Source organism: Tursiops truncatus, chromosome 7 (assembly GCF_011762595.2).
Source record: "Tursiops truncatus isolate mTurTru1 chromosome 7, mTurTru1.mat.Y, whole genome shotgun sequence".
Taxonomy (NCBI): Eukaryota; Metazoa; Chordata; class Mammalia; order Artiodactyla; family Delphinidae; genus Tursiops; species Tursiops truncatus.
The window spans coordinates 43935871-43950677 of NC_047040.1; the positions used below are offsets into that span (position 1 = coordinate 43935871).

A 14807-nucleotide genomic window follows, 5' to 3' on the forward strand; every position below is an offset into this window, starting at 1 on the left:
AACTAGACTTTTATTGAACAGTTAGGAAAAATGTTTTCACAAAAATATTTGGGAAAAAATATACCATTTCATAGCTAAGTCTTACAGTGAAGAGATTTGCTAACAAAAGTTGTGTTTTGCCAAGTAAGATGTAGGGAATACATCTGAGCCTGTGCCCACTGCTCCAAGGAAGACATGTCCAGTTTGGTCACACAAATACAGGATGGGGGCATTATGATTAAGCAAACAATTTATTTGTTAGAACTTTGTTTTTAAATTACTGTTCCTTGACATTATTTATAATTTGTCTCTAACTTTTGATTTCTCAAACTATATAATTACAAAAGTATAGTTCCCCCATCTCATACAATGCCAGTGATACTGAGTAGGATATATGAGTGTCATCTACTTCATTCAACATGTCTCTCTTTAATACTTATAAGGCAGTTTGACACAAATGATTCCTTTGGGACTAAGATAATTTTTATCCCCTTCAAAATTGTGCTTTAAGTGCTAATAACCATAGGTAGTTTGCAAAGAACTGATAAGGCAATGGAAAGTGGAGAACTGTCAGGTCAAAGGCCTGTGACTGAAAGGTAATAACTAGCTTTCAAAAGACACTGAACTGGGAAGGGAGCAGTGAAGCACATGTGTGGGGTTATGTGAGTTTTCTTAAATGAGGAATCAGCACATTTCTCTCTGCTAATCTGCTGCTTCCAGAGTTGCCCCCTGCAGGTTCTTTGTCATGCGGGTGGCACTCATCTGCCCCTCTACTGGATGTTCTTGAGGGAGAAGATTCAGTGGTTGGGCACATGTGAGTGTGGTAAAGAACGGAACGGAACTTGGCTACTGTGTCCTTCCCCTCAGATGAAAACACTGGAAACTCGTTTTTGGAGCCTGACGTGAGTGTTGTTTCTTGGGCCCTCTTTTCCCCATTTTCTTTTCCCTTATAATTTGGCCACTATTCTTATTTCTTCTGTGTTTGTGATCTAAGTTGGAACAAATGTTTCCCATTCCAGTAGCTAATAATTCTTTCAGTCTTCTGTTCTCCTTCCTTCTCAAGCAGCCCTTCTACTCTTTGTTCATGAAAGACCTTCAAAATGAAGTAAATCCAATATTTAAAGATGAAGGTATGTAAGAAATTGAATTATCGTATCAAAGATGTTCTCATTTATCTTGTCATCTAGGCCAAACTATATCTTGATAACAATCATACGCAGTATATTTGTTGATCCAGCTCTTTCCTGCCTGCCCCCAACTTGGTTTATCCACTAACTCACTGATTATGCAAGCCTTTGTAGTTCCGTGTCCATGGTTTGACATATTATACAGCGTACGTCTCCGTAAGTGTCTGTATGTCACAAGATACTATACTGTTAAAGTGAGTCAGGGGCAAGGGGGTGGTGCTCAGTGACAAAACCCTATTGCCATAGTATCAGAGAGGGTGGCAACAGAGATTAGACCCTTAGATACGGGTCTGGCAGGCCTGCCTGTATTTTACCCCTAGAAAATAGAGGCCCAGGGCAAAGGAGGAACCTGAGATCAAAATATTTAGATATAATCAAAGCCTACTAGTCTATGTCCCTATGTATGCTGAAAAATTTAGTGTGATGCGCTGCTTTTATATGGCTTTGTGTTCTCACCATAATATGTATTATCTTATATACTTACTTATATCTTTTAAACAGCAGTGACCTTGCAGCAAAAGTATCTGATGTAAAATATAAAATGAATGAAAAACGGCAACATCTAGGCTTTTGTCTGAATCATTAGTATAAGCACTCATAAACCTAAATTTTTCTTCATGAGCTGGAAATATGTTTTGCACTTTTTGGAAACTTTCTGTTCTTAGCCTTGTAACTTCAGATCCTTGTATAAACAGGGGTGGTGGGTTTTCTATTTTGTAAAGTTGCTAGATTATAAGTACAACAGGACAGTACAAACCCTGGGATTAGGTGAAAGTTAAATGACCAGTTGTCCAAAGGCAACTGAAAAGTGGCACACCACTCACTTCAGAAGAATTTTCTTTGCCAATTTACCTTGGAGAATTCAGTCTATTTGATTGTGGGTTTCAGAGTATAACTGCTAAAATTAGAGGTAGCAATTCTGCCTGCTTATAAGGTCATACACATTTATGTCATTAGAGGTCACAAGCCTTTTTCTGCCTTTCTTTAGATTTCAATGACAAGGGTCTGTTGTATCTTAATAAAAGGATCTAATTGCATGGGCTTAAATAATTCCTATTCCAGTTAAACTCAATGTGTGGCAAATCTTGATGAAAAGATACTTGTAAAGATTCAGTCTCAATTATATTACAAGTTACATCTTCTAGTACCTTCTTCCCCCTTTCCTGAATTTTCTGTTACCATTGATCTTAAACAGTACTTACTTTAAAAAAAAAAGGCTTCCTAAAAAAGTAGCCAAGTTTATGAAAATAGTATAGTATATGGCTATAAATGCCCCATGGGCTTTGTTACCATTAAAAATACACATGAGTATTCCCTTTGGAAGAGTATTTGATCTTTTGTAATAACTATAAATTCTCATGCATAATCTGGTCCCACAGTAATCTGAATGGTGATTGCCCATGTACCAGCCCCTTGCATCTGTGAGACAGTAAAGCTTAACATACACGCAGCACTGAGACCAGGTTCTTCTTTCCACCTTGCCAACTAGGGCTTCTATTACTTTACAGTTTTCTGGATTGCTGTTTATAAAAGCTCCCCTGCTTGTTTCCTTGTATAGTAATATCACTGGGCTACCTAATTCAATGCAATAAACATTGTCATGACTTCTGTAAATTGTATATTGTTAAGATGCTTATATGCAAAGCCTGAGTCATCCAGTAACAGGTGTGATTAGTTAGGGCCCTGAGGTTCAAGGTGATGGTTATGCTTTTCATCTACAAAAGTAAATATCTTATTAAGGACATAGTTCACGGTAGACCTCTTCCACATGGGTTGCTTTCTAATGCTTGGTCATTTGTGTTAAGAAGGGGAGGGATCCTTGACTCAAAAGATTTTGGCAAACAAGACCCACTGTTAACAGCTATGGCTTGAGTGCCCAGGCATTTCAAGAAAATCCTTTTCATATCTTGGTTTTTTTTTTGTATAAATTGACAAATATTTTAAAAGAATGTCTTTAAAATGACCATTTTGAAAACACAGGTTTTAAATAAATTAAATTCTTTAAAGAATTTTAAAAATTCTTATTTCTTTGGTGATGGCATTGTTGCCTCTGGAAGTGGTGTGACACAGCTGATTACTGTGGCACCAGAGGACTTACATTTAACCCTTTAATGACTAAAATCCAAGACCAAGCAGATAGAAATTGCTGTTAATGTAGAACTGCTTAAAACACTTCATTTTAGGTATTCTTAGACTCTTGGTGGCTATCGAAATATTTTTCTTTACACCCAGATGGAGTTATTTGTATTTATTCACACCAGTTTTTGCTGTTGTTTCATGTATTTAAACTAGCACCAACTTTATCCACAGTTGGAGAAAGTGTCATCATCCTACACACAGCGTCAAGGCCCCTCACTCTCAATATATGGGATGTCATAGTACTTGAGGTGGTTGCCAGCCCACTGCTGCAAGGCATCACTCAAGATTTCCTGGGACAGGCGGTGTGCAAATTCAAAGACCACAATTTCAGGCCCTAGGGGTTCCTTCACTTCCTCTTTGACATTAACTAGAGAAGGCATCCTGAGTAGAAGTCTCTCTTCAGGCATAAAGTTTTCTTGACTCTCATGCCTCTTCTCACTCTCGAGTGTGGTGGGAAATGGGAAAGTTTGCTTTGATTTCATGCAGCCCATGTTATGAAGAGCTTTGACTGAGTGAAGGAAAGCAGTAGCAAAGACTACTTCAATAGCGTCTTTGGAAAACACCAAGCATTTGTCCACTTGATATTGAGCAGTGCTTTTCCTCTCCAGGCTACTTCAGAAATCAGTGTTCCCTTTCACCAATCTTCACATATAGTTTATCTGTCAAGAGAAGGGAAGTTTCATTTTGAAGTCATAGAATGCAAACTACTGTACGATTAGGTAGCAAGTAGAAACAAATCTTTACCACTTTCATCACTTGGAGGAAATGTAAGGTAACAACAGCTTTATCTTAATAGAAAGAAAAGATAATCATCTAAAAATGGCATTTAGAAATAGGAAAATGTCTTTTCAAGATCAGGCAAATTTTATAAAACTGACAACAAACTTTTGCTACCTTGGATTTATTTATGTACACCAGGGCTCAGCAAACTGTAGCCTTCGGGCCAAATTCTAGCTGCCTGTTTTTTCAAATATAGTTTATTTGAACATAGGCATGCTCATTTGTTACGTATTGTCTATGGCTACTTTCATGCTTTAGTGGCAGAGTTTAGTTGTGACAGAGACTGTGTGGTTTGCAAGCCTAAAATATTTACATTGGCCCTTTGGAGTAAATATTTTCTGACTGACTGACTCTGATCTATACTGTTGAGGGAAACAAGCATATCAAAATTTGCTCCTGCCTCAAACATCATGAGCCAACTCAAAGAGCAGGACAGAATGATGGTCTTTCTTTACACTAGGGCCAACTCTAAACAACACAAGTTAGACATGGCAAAGCCACCTATTTTTCCTTCTAAATTAGATATTATGAAATTATGAAGCAAGGACAAGATGGTGGAGTAGAACGACGTGAGCTCACCTCATCTCACAAAAACACCAAAATCACAATTGCTGAATGACCATCAACAGAAAAACACTGGAAGCTACCAAAAAAGATATCTTACACACAAAAACAAAGAAGCCACAATGAGATGGTAGAAAGGGTGCACTCGCAATAAAACCAACTCCCATATCTGCCAGGTGGGTGACCCACAAACTAGAAAATAATTATCTCACAGAGGTTCTCCCACAGGAGTGAAAGTCATGAGCCCTACACCAGAACCCCCAGCCTGTGGGTCTGGCATCAGGAGGAGGAGCCCCCAGAGCATCTGGCTTTGAAGGCCAGTGGGGTGTGATCACAGGAATTCGACAGGACAGGCAGAAAAAGAAACTCCACTCTTGGAAGGGTGCACACAAGGTCTCATGTGCACCAGGAACCAGTGGAAAAAGCAGTGGCCCCATAGGATCCTGGACCAGACCTACCTGCTGGTATTGGAGGGTCTCCCGTGGAGGCAAGGGTGGGGGGGTGGCTCTGGCTCACTGTGGGGACAAAGACACTGGTGGTGGTAGTTCTGGGGAGTACTCGTTGGTGTGAGCCCTCCTGGAGGCCCCCACTTTCTCACCAAGACCTGGCCCCACTCAACAGACTGCAGGCTCCAGTATGGGGAAGCCTCGGGCCAAACAACCAACAGGATGGGAAGACAGCCCATCAGCAGATGGGCTGCCTAAAGTCTTCCTGAGCCCATAGCTGCCTGCCAGACACACCCCTTGACATGGCCCTGCCCACCAGAAAGCCTGCACAAGCCTCTTAGACCAGCCTCATCCACCAGGGGGCAGACAGCAGGAACAAGAGGAACTACAACCCTGCAGCTTGTGGAGTGGAAACTGCAATCACAGAAAGACACAACAACAGAGGAAAATTCCCATACAAAGGATCAAGAAAAAAGCCCAGAAGAACAACTAAAGGAAGTGAAGATAGGCAATCTACCAAAAAAAAGAATTCAGAGTAATGATAGTAAAGATGATCCAAAGTCTTGGCAAAAGAATAGAGGCACAGAACAAGAAGATACAAGAAATGTATAATAAAGAGCTAGAAGATCTACTAAAGAACAAACAGAGATGAACAATACAATAACTGAGAGGAAAAATACAGTAGAAGAAATCAGTAGCAGAATGAGGCAGAAGAATGGATAAGTGAGCTAGAAGACAGAATGGTGGAAATCAAAGATAAAATATTGAAACAAGTGAAAAGCAACAAATAACATACAAGGCAATACCCATAAGGCTACAAGCTGATTTATCAGCAGAAACTCTGCAGGACAGAAGGGAGTGGCATGATTATATTCAAACTGATGAAAGGGAAGAACCTACAACCAAGAACACCCAGCAAGGCTCTCATTCAGATTCGACAGAGAAATCAAAAGCTTTACAGACAAGCAAATGCTAAAAGAATTCACTGTCAGACCAGCTTTGCAACAAATGCTAAAGGAACTTGTCTAGGCAGAAAAAAAAAAAAAAAAAGACTACAACTAGAAACAAGAAAACTACAAATGGAAAAGCTCACCGGTAAAGGCAAACACACAGTAAAGGTAGGAAATCATCCAACACAAATATGATATCAAAACCAGCAATCATGAGAAGAGTACAAATGCAGGATATTAAAAATGCATTTGATATTAAAAGACCAGCAACTTAAAACAATCTTATTTATATAGAGAGTGCTATATCAAAACCTCATGGTAACTGCAAACCAAAAATCTATGATAGAGATACACACACAGAAAAAAAAAGGGATCCAAACACAACATTAAAGATAGTCACCAAATCACAAAAGAACAACAGAAGGGGAGGAAAAAAGACCTACAAAAACAAATCCAACACAATTAACAAAATGGCCATAAGAACATACATATCAGTACTTACCTTAAATGTAAATGGATTAAATGCTCCAACCAAAAGACATAGACTGGCTGAATGGATACAAAAACAAGACCTGTATATAAGCTGTCTACAAGAGACCCACTTCAGACCTAGGGACACAAACAGACTGAAAGTGAGGAGATGGAAAAAGGTATTCTATGCATACGGAAATCAAAAGAAAGCTGGAGTAACAATACTCAGACAAAATAGACTTTAAAATAAAGACTTACAAAAGATAAGGAAGGACACTACATAATGATCAAGGGATCAATCCAAGGATATATAACAAGTGTAAATATATATGCACCCAACACAGGAGCACCTCAGTATATAAGGCAAATACGAACAGCCATAAAAGAAGAAATCAACAGTAACACAATAAGAGTGGGGGAATTTTCATACCCCACTGTCATCAATGGACAGATCAGACAGAAAATCAATAAGGAAACAAATGCCTTAAATAACACATTAGACCAGATGGACTTAATTGATATTTATAGAGCATTCCATCCAAAAGCAGCAGAATACACATTCTTTCCGAGTGCACATGGATCATTCTCCAGGATTGATCCATGCTGGGCCACAAAGCAAGCCTCAGTAAATTTTGGAAAACTGAAATCATATCAAGCATCCTTTCCAACCACAACGCTATTAGATTAGAAATAAACTACAAGAAAAAACCCTTAAAAAACACAAACACATGGAGGCTAAACAATATGCTACTAAACAATCAATGGATCACTGAAGAAATCAAAGAGAAAATAAAAAAATACCTAGAGAAAAATGAAAGTGAAAGCACAACGATCCAAAACCTATGGAACGCAGCAAAAGCAGTTCTAAGAGGGAAGTTTATATAGCAATACAATCTTACGTCAGGAAACAAATAAACCACCTAACCTTACACATAAAGCAACTAGAGAAGAACAAACAAAACCCAAAGTTAGTAGAAAGAAAGAAAGAAAAATCAGAGCAGAAATAAATAGAAACAAAGAAAACAATGAAAAGATCAATGAAACTAAAAGCTGGTTCTCTGAAAAGATAAAATTGATAAACCTTTAGCCAGATTCACCAAGAAAAAAAGGGAGAGAGTTCAAATCAATAAAATTAGAAATGAAAAAGGAGAGGTTACAACAGACACCACAGATATACAATAGATAATAAGTGACTGCTACAAGCAACTATATGCCAAAAAAATGGACAATCTAGCAGAACTGGACAAATTTTTTTTTCTCTCTTTTTAAAAAAGTTTTGGCCATGCCCCACAGCATGTGGGCTCTTAGTTCCCTGACCAGGGATCGAACCTGTACCCCGCTGCATTGGAAGCATGGAGTCTTCACCACTGGACCACCAGGGAAGTTCCCTGGACAAATTCTTAAGAAGGTAACAATCTTCTAAGACTGAACCAGGAAGAAACAGAAAATATGAATAGAATCACAAGTACTGAAACTGAAACTGTGATTAAAAAACTCCCAACAACCAAAAAAGTTCAGAACCAGATGGCTTCACAGGTGAATTCTATCAAACATTTAGAGAAGAGTTAACACCTATCTTTCTGTAACTCTTCCAAAAAACTGCAGAGGAAGGAACACTCCCAAGCTCATTCCACTTGGCCCATCACCCTGATACCAAAACCAGACAAAGATATCACACAAAAAAAATTACAGGTGAATATCACTGATGAACATAGATGCAAAAATCTGCAACAAAATACTAGCAAACAGAATCCAAGAACACATTAAAAGGATCATACACCATAATCAAGTGGGATTATCCCAGGGATGCAAGGATTCTTCAATATGTGTAAATCAATCAATGTGATACACCATATTAAACTGAAGAATAAAAACCATATGATCATCTCAACAGATGCAGAAAAAGCTTTTGACAAAATTCAAAACCCAGTTATGATAAAAACTCTCCAGAAAGTGGGCATAGAGGGAATGTACCTCAACATAATAAAGGCCATATATGACAAACCTACAGCTAACATCATACTCAATCATGAAAAGCTGAAAGCATTTCCTCTAAGATCAGGAACAAGACAAGGATGTCTATTCTGGCCACTTCTATTCAACATAGTTTTTTGGAAGTCCCAGCTACAGCAATCAGAGAAGGAAAAGAAATAAAAGGAATGCAAATTGGAAAAGAAGAAATAAAATTGTCACTGTTAGCCGATGACATGATACTATACATAGAAAATCCTAAAGGTGCTACCAGAAGACTATGAGAGCTCATCAATGAATCTGGTAAAATTGCAGGTTACAAAATTAATACACAGAAATCTCTTGCATTCTTATACACTAACAACAAAAGACAAGGAAGAGAAATTAAGAAAACAATCCCATTGGCCATTGCATCAAAAGAATAAAATACCTAGGAGTAAACCTACCTAAGGAGGCAGAAGACCTGTACTCAGAAAACTGTAAGATACTAATGAAAGAAATAGAAGATGACACAAACAGATGGACCATGTTTTTGGATTGGAAGAATCAATATTGTCAAAAATGACTATACTTTCCAAGGCAATCTACAGATTTAGTGCAGTCCATATCAAATTACAAATGGCATTTTTCACAGAACCAGATCAAATAATTTCACAATTTGTATGGGACACAAAAGACCCCGAATAGCCAAAGCAATTGAGAAAGAAAAACGGAGCTGGAGGAAAATCAGGCTCCCTGACTTCAGACTATCCTACAAAGCTACAGTCATCAAAACAGTATGGTACTGGCAGAAAAACAGAAATATAGATCAATGGAACAGGATAGAAAGCCTAGAAATAAACCCATGCACCTATGGTCAATCAATCTACAACAAAGGAGGCAAGACTATACAGTGGAGGAAAGACATCCTCTTCAATAAGTGGTGCTGGGAAGACTGGACAGTTACATGTAGAAGAATGAAATTAGAACATTAACACCATACACAAAAATAAATTCAAAATGGATTAAAGACCTAAATGTAAGACCTGATAATATAAAACTCTTAGAGGAAAACATAGGCAGAACAGTCTTTGACATAAATTAAAGCAAGATCTTTTTTGATCTGTCTCCTAGAATAACAGAAATAAAAACAAAAATAAACAAATGGGACCTAATTAAACTCAAGCTTTTGCACAGCAAAGGAAACCATAAACAAAACAAAAAGACAGTCCTCAGAATGGGAGAAAATATTTGCAAACAATGCAACTGACAAGGGATTACTCTCCAAAATATACAAACTGCTCATGCAGCTCAATGTCAAAGAAACAGACAACCCAGTCAAAAAAGGGGCATAAGACCTAAATAGACATTCCTCCAAAGAAGACATACAGATGGCTAAGAGACATATGAAAAGATGGTCCACATAGCTAATTATTAGAGAAATGCAAATCAAAACTATAATGAGATGTCTCTCACACCAGTCAGAATGGCCATCACCAAAAAGTCTACAAATAACGGATGCTGGAGAGAGTGTGGAGAAAAAGGAACACTCTTACGCTGTTGGTGGGAATGTAAATTGGTGCAGACACTACAGAGAACAGTATGGCATTTCTTTAAAAAACTAAAAACAGAGCTACCATGTGATCCAGCAATCCTACTCCTGGGCATATATCTGGAGAAAAACATGGTTCCAAAGGATACATGCACCCCAGTGTTCACTACAGCTCTGTTTACAATAGCCAAGACATGGAAGCAACCTAAATGTTCATCGACAGATGAATGGATAAAAAAGATGTGGTACATATATACAATGGAATATTACTCAGCCATTGAAAAGAATGAAATAATGCCATTTGCAGCAACATGGATGGACCTGGAGATTATCATACTAAGTGAGGTAAGTCAGACAGAAAAAGACAAACATCATATGACATCACTTGTATGTGGAATCTAAAAAAAAAAATGATACAAATGAACTTATTTACAAAACAGAAACAAACTTACAGAAAACAAACTTATGGTTACCTAAAGGGAAAGGTGGGGGGGGATAAATTGGGAGTTTGGGATTGACATATACACTACTATATATAAAATAGATAACCAACCAAATATTATGAAAAGCTTAGATTAATTTGAAATTAGCTTAAAAGTTTCTCCCCTAAATATCTTATTGTTTGATGTTTGGACAGTCAATAGGGTACAATGCTTGTGATGTACCTTCCAAACTTCCCACTGGAATGTTGTCACTGAATGAACTTATCTAAGATAAGACTTAAGGGTAACTAAAACAGTACAAACTTCACTGGAGGGAGGCCTAGCCATAAGAAAGTGCAGGCAAAGACTCTGTAAATGAGGTTGTGATCCCTGACTATATCGTAGTTTTTGGACCAAAAACAGCTGTAAAAATTCATGAAATGAAACTCCATTGATTATTTCTGAAACTACTCATCTTAAGGTAAAAACTAGCATGCATTTAATTTATTTCTTAATAGTTGATAAGAAGTCCAAAAAAGGTGACCTTTGTCCAAGTCAGTACTAAGTATTTTTTAGATTTCTTTAAGTTTTATCCAATTTCTCCCATAATATACTCCTTCCCCACCTCTACCACTTATAAGGATGATATGGAGGGTTGGAAAGGAAATCTAGCTCTCTGCTTCTGATTACCTTTAGTTCTATATGCCTTGCTATATGCTCCAGAGATGCATTTCAAAAAGGGCATAAGAGATGTGTGTGATGTATCTGGTTTACTAGACTGAACTCCTAGAAGACAGGAACTGGCCTGGTTGTGCACCTCTAACATGTAATGACTTAACGTAGTATCTGTTTTGTACTATGAGGGATTGTTAAGGGAACTGGACTTAGTTAACCTGAAAATGATTAGAATGCAATGAATGTCAGACAAATAAAAGTCCATGAGGAGAATCATGAGAACATTCTGTGTTTTCTAAGATCTTTGGTTTTGCAAAAGCAGCTTTATCTTACCATGACAAAAGTAGTGCCAGATTTGCCCTCACACCAAAAATAACTTTAAACCTGGACAAAATATATGTGGGCAGCTATTTTCAGACATTGAACAACAGCACAGGATTCTGATCCCCAAAAGAAGGGAAACATGATGTTAAACCCCACAACTGATCATCTTGAGATTCTGCCTGAGAATCTGATTCAAGCAGAGGGGCAATTCTGCTGTGCTACAGAGGAAGAGACTGAGATACTGAAGCAGGTGAAATTACAAAGGAGTTCAAGAGTAAAAGGAGCTGGAAGGGAGGCAGAAATTTGCATGGGGTCTCACTGAAGCCGAGCAGGACCCTGCAGGGCCTTCCTAGGGACAGACCCGTGTGTCCTTGGCCTCTAGTTTATAGAAAAGCTTTAGCCTCCTAGGCCTTCCCCAAGTGCCAAAGAGCAAATGCAGAAACAAAGGAAAACAGTCAAGCAAGACAAAATAATAATAGCTTAGCCATGAAACAAAGTCAAGGACCTTTAGTTCCTCTTCAAGGGATATAGATATATGTATATGTACAACTGAATAGATACATGTATATATATAACTGAATCACTCTGCTGTACACCTGAAACTAATACAGTGTTAATTAACTATACTCCAATATAAAATAAAAACTTTAAAAAAAGACAGAATATCCAACAACAAAAAAGAAATTTGAGACCACTTTAGGAGTGAACTTTAGAGCAGAGGTTGACAAAACTTTTTGTTAATGGGCTAGCTAATATATAATTTAGGTTTCTGAGCCATATGGTCTATGTTATACTACTCAGGTCTGTTGTAGTGCAGAGCCAGCCATAGCTAATATGTAAACAAATGGGCAATGGTTTTTATGTTCCAATAAAACCTAATTTATGAAAACAGGCAGCCAGCCCACAGGCCATACTGGGCTAAGTTCAAACAAACAGTTCCATTCTAACAAAGAATAAAATTCAATACCATTCAAAGGAAGATGGCATAATCCAAATTCCTATGGGAAGTAATATCCACAATGTCTGTCATACAATAAAAAATTACTAATAATGCAAAGAAGCAGGAAAATGTGCCCCAAGTTCAAGAAAAAAAAAAGTTACTAGAAACAGATCCCCAAATGACCTAGCACTTGGTAGTTAAGAGAACTCAGTAGAACTGTAAAGCAGCTATTTAAATAAGTTCAAGGACATAAAGGAAAAATCATAGAGTGAACAAATAGAGAATCTCAGCAGAGAAATGGAAATTGTAACAAAACACACAAAAAGTAAATTCAAGAACTAAAATGAAAAACTCACTGTGTGGGCTGTTGGGCATTGGAGAAGAAAGATTAGTGAGCTTGAACATCTATAGACATAGCCAATCTGAAAAAGGGGGAAAATGATTTTAAAGAACTTAACAGAGAAACAACTAAAAAGATAATGTAAGTATGACTTAAAAACAATGAGGCATTAGATACATTTAACCCAGAAGAAGGCAGGAAAGGATGAACATGGGAAGGAAAAAAAAATGGGACAATTAGAAATCAGCAAAGTGGCTGACTTAAACCCATAGATATCAAAAATTACTTGAAAAAAAATGGACTAAAAATTTCAATTAAAAGGCAGACTGTACCGCAAAAAAAAAAAAAAAGGCAGACTAGTTAAATAAGATCCAACCCACACGAATGCAGTCAACTGATCTTTGACAAAGGAGCAAAGATAATACAATGGAGTAAAGACAGCCTTTTCAACATGTGCTGGAACAGCTGGACATTCACATATTAAAAAAAAAAAATCTAGACAGACCTAACACCTTTCCCAGAAATTAAAGTGAATCATAGACCTAAATATAAAGCAAACCATAAGACTCTTAGAAGATAACACCCAGGAGTTAAATCTAGAGAAATCTAAATGACCTTGGGTTTGGCAATGACCTTTTAGATACAACATCAAAGGCATGATTCATGAAAGAAATAATTGATAAATTGGACTTTATCAAAATTAAAAACTTCTGCTCTGTGTAAGACACTGCCCAGAAAATGAAAAGACAAGCCACAGACTGGGAGGCAGACTGGGAAAAGATATTTGCAAAAGCATATCTGATAAAGGATTGTTTATCCAAAATACACAAAGGAGTCTTTAAAACAACAATAAGAAAACAACCTGATTAAAAAATGGACACTAGATCTGAACAAACACCTCACCAGAGAAGACATACTGATGGCAAATAAGCATGTGAAAAAAATATTTAACATCATATATCATTAGGGAGTTGCATTTTTAAATGACATTGCGATACCACTACAACCTATATGAATGGCAAAAATCCAAAACACTGACAACGCAAAATGCTAATGAGGATGTGGAGCAACAGAACTCATTCATTGCTGGCGGGAATGCAAAATTGTACAGCCACTGTGGGAGACAGTTTGGCAGTTTCTTACAAAACTAAACATACTCCTGCCATATGATCCAGCAATCACACTCCCTGGTATTTACCCAAATGAGTTGAAAAACTATGTTCACACAAAAACTTATACATGGATATTTATGGCAGTTTTATTCATAATTGCAGAAATTGGAAGCAACCAAGATGTCCTTCAGGAGGTGAATGGATGAACAGTGGTCTATCCAGACAATGGAATATTATTCAGTGCTAAAAAGAAATGAGTTATCAAGCCATGAAAAGAAAAGGAAGAACCGTAAATGCATATTACTAAGCCAGAGAAGCCAAGCTTTACAACTGTATGACATTCTGGAAAAGTCAAAACTATGGAGACAGTAAAAAGCCCAGGGGTTACCAGGGGTTAGAGAGGAGGGAAGGTTGAATAGGTGGACACATAGAATTTTTAGGGCGGTGAACTACTCTGTATTATACTACAGTGGTGGATACGTGCCATTATACAATTGTCAAAACCCACAGAATGTACACCACCAAGAATGAACCCTAATGTAAACTACAGACTTTGAGTGATCATATGTCAGTGTAGGTTCATTGACTATAACACTCTGGAGTGGGATGTTGATAGTGGGTGAGGCTTGTGTGTTGGAGGGGGTGAGGGGAGTGGGAAGGGGGTAACTGTACTCCCTGCTCAGTTTTGCTGTGAATCTAAAACTGCTCTAAAAAAGAAAGTCTATTAAAAAAATCCAGCTATATGCTACCTATAAGAGATATACTTTAAATACAAATATACAGGTTGCAAACAAGAGGGTTGGAAAAGACATACAATGCAAACAAGAAGTATAAAAAGTTGCTGTGGCTGTATGACTATCAGACAACGCAGACTTCAGAGACCATTAGTATTACCAGAAATAGGGACATTTTATGTGTCAGTCAGGAGAAGACATGATAATCATAAATGTATATGTAACTAATAACAGAGCTTCAA

The 14807-nt window shown here is 37.5% G+C and overlaps 1 protein-coding gene across 7 annotated transcripts in view; it reads right to left on the reverse strand.

Annotated features, from left to right (window-relative positions):
- Positions 1-8: 8 nt before the first annotated feature.
- C7H2orf88 (chromosome 7 C2orf88 homolog) overlaps positions 9-14807 on the reverse strand; it is a 64580-nt gene continuing 49781 nt past the window's right edge. For 4 of the 7 annotated variants that reach the window (XM_073807492.1, XM_073807491.1, XM_073807495.1 and 1 more), the window contains one exon: positions 9-3964. In XM_073807492.1, coding sequence (XP_073663593.1) covers positions 3509-3796 — 288 coding nt within the window. In that variant the 5' untranslated portion in view covers positions 3797-3964 and the 3' untranslated portion in view covers positions 9-3508. Of the gene's footprint in view, positions 3965-12735; positions 13299-14807 lie in introns of those variants that run through there. The other 3 variants (XM_073807494.1, XR_012333029.1, XR_012333028.1) reach the window with 3 other exon arrangements.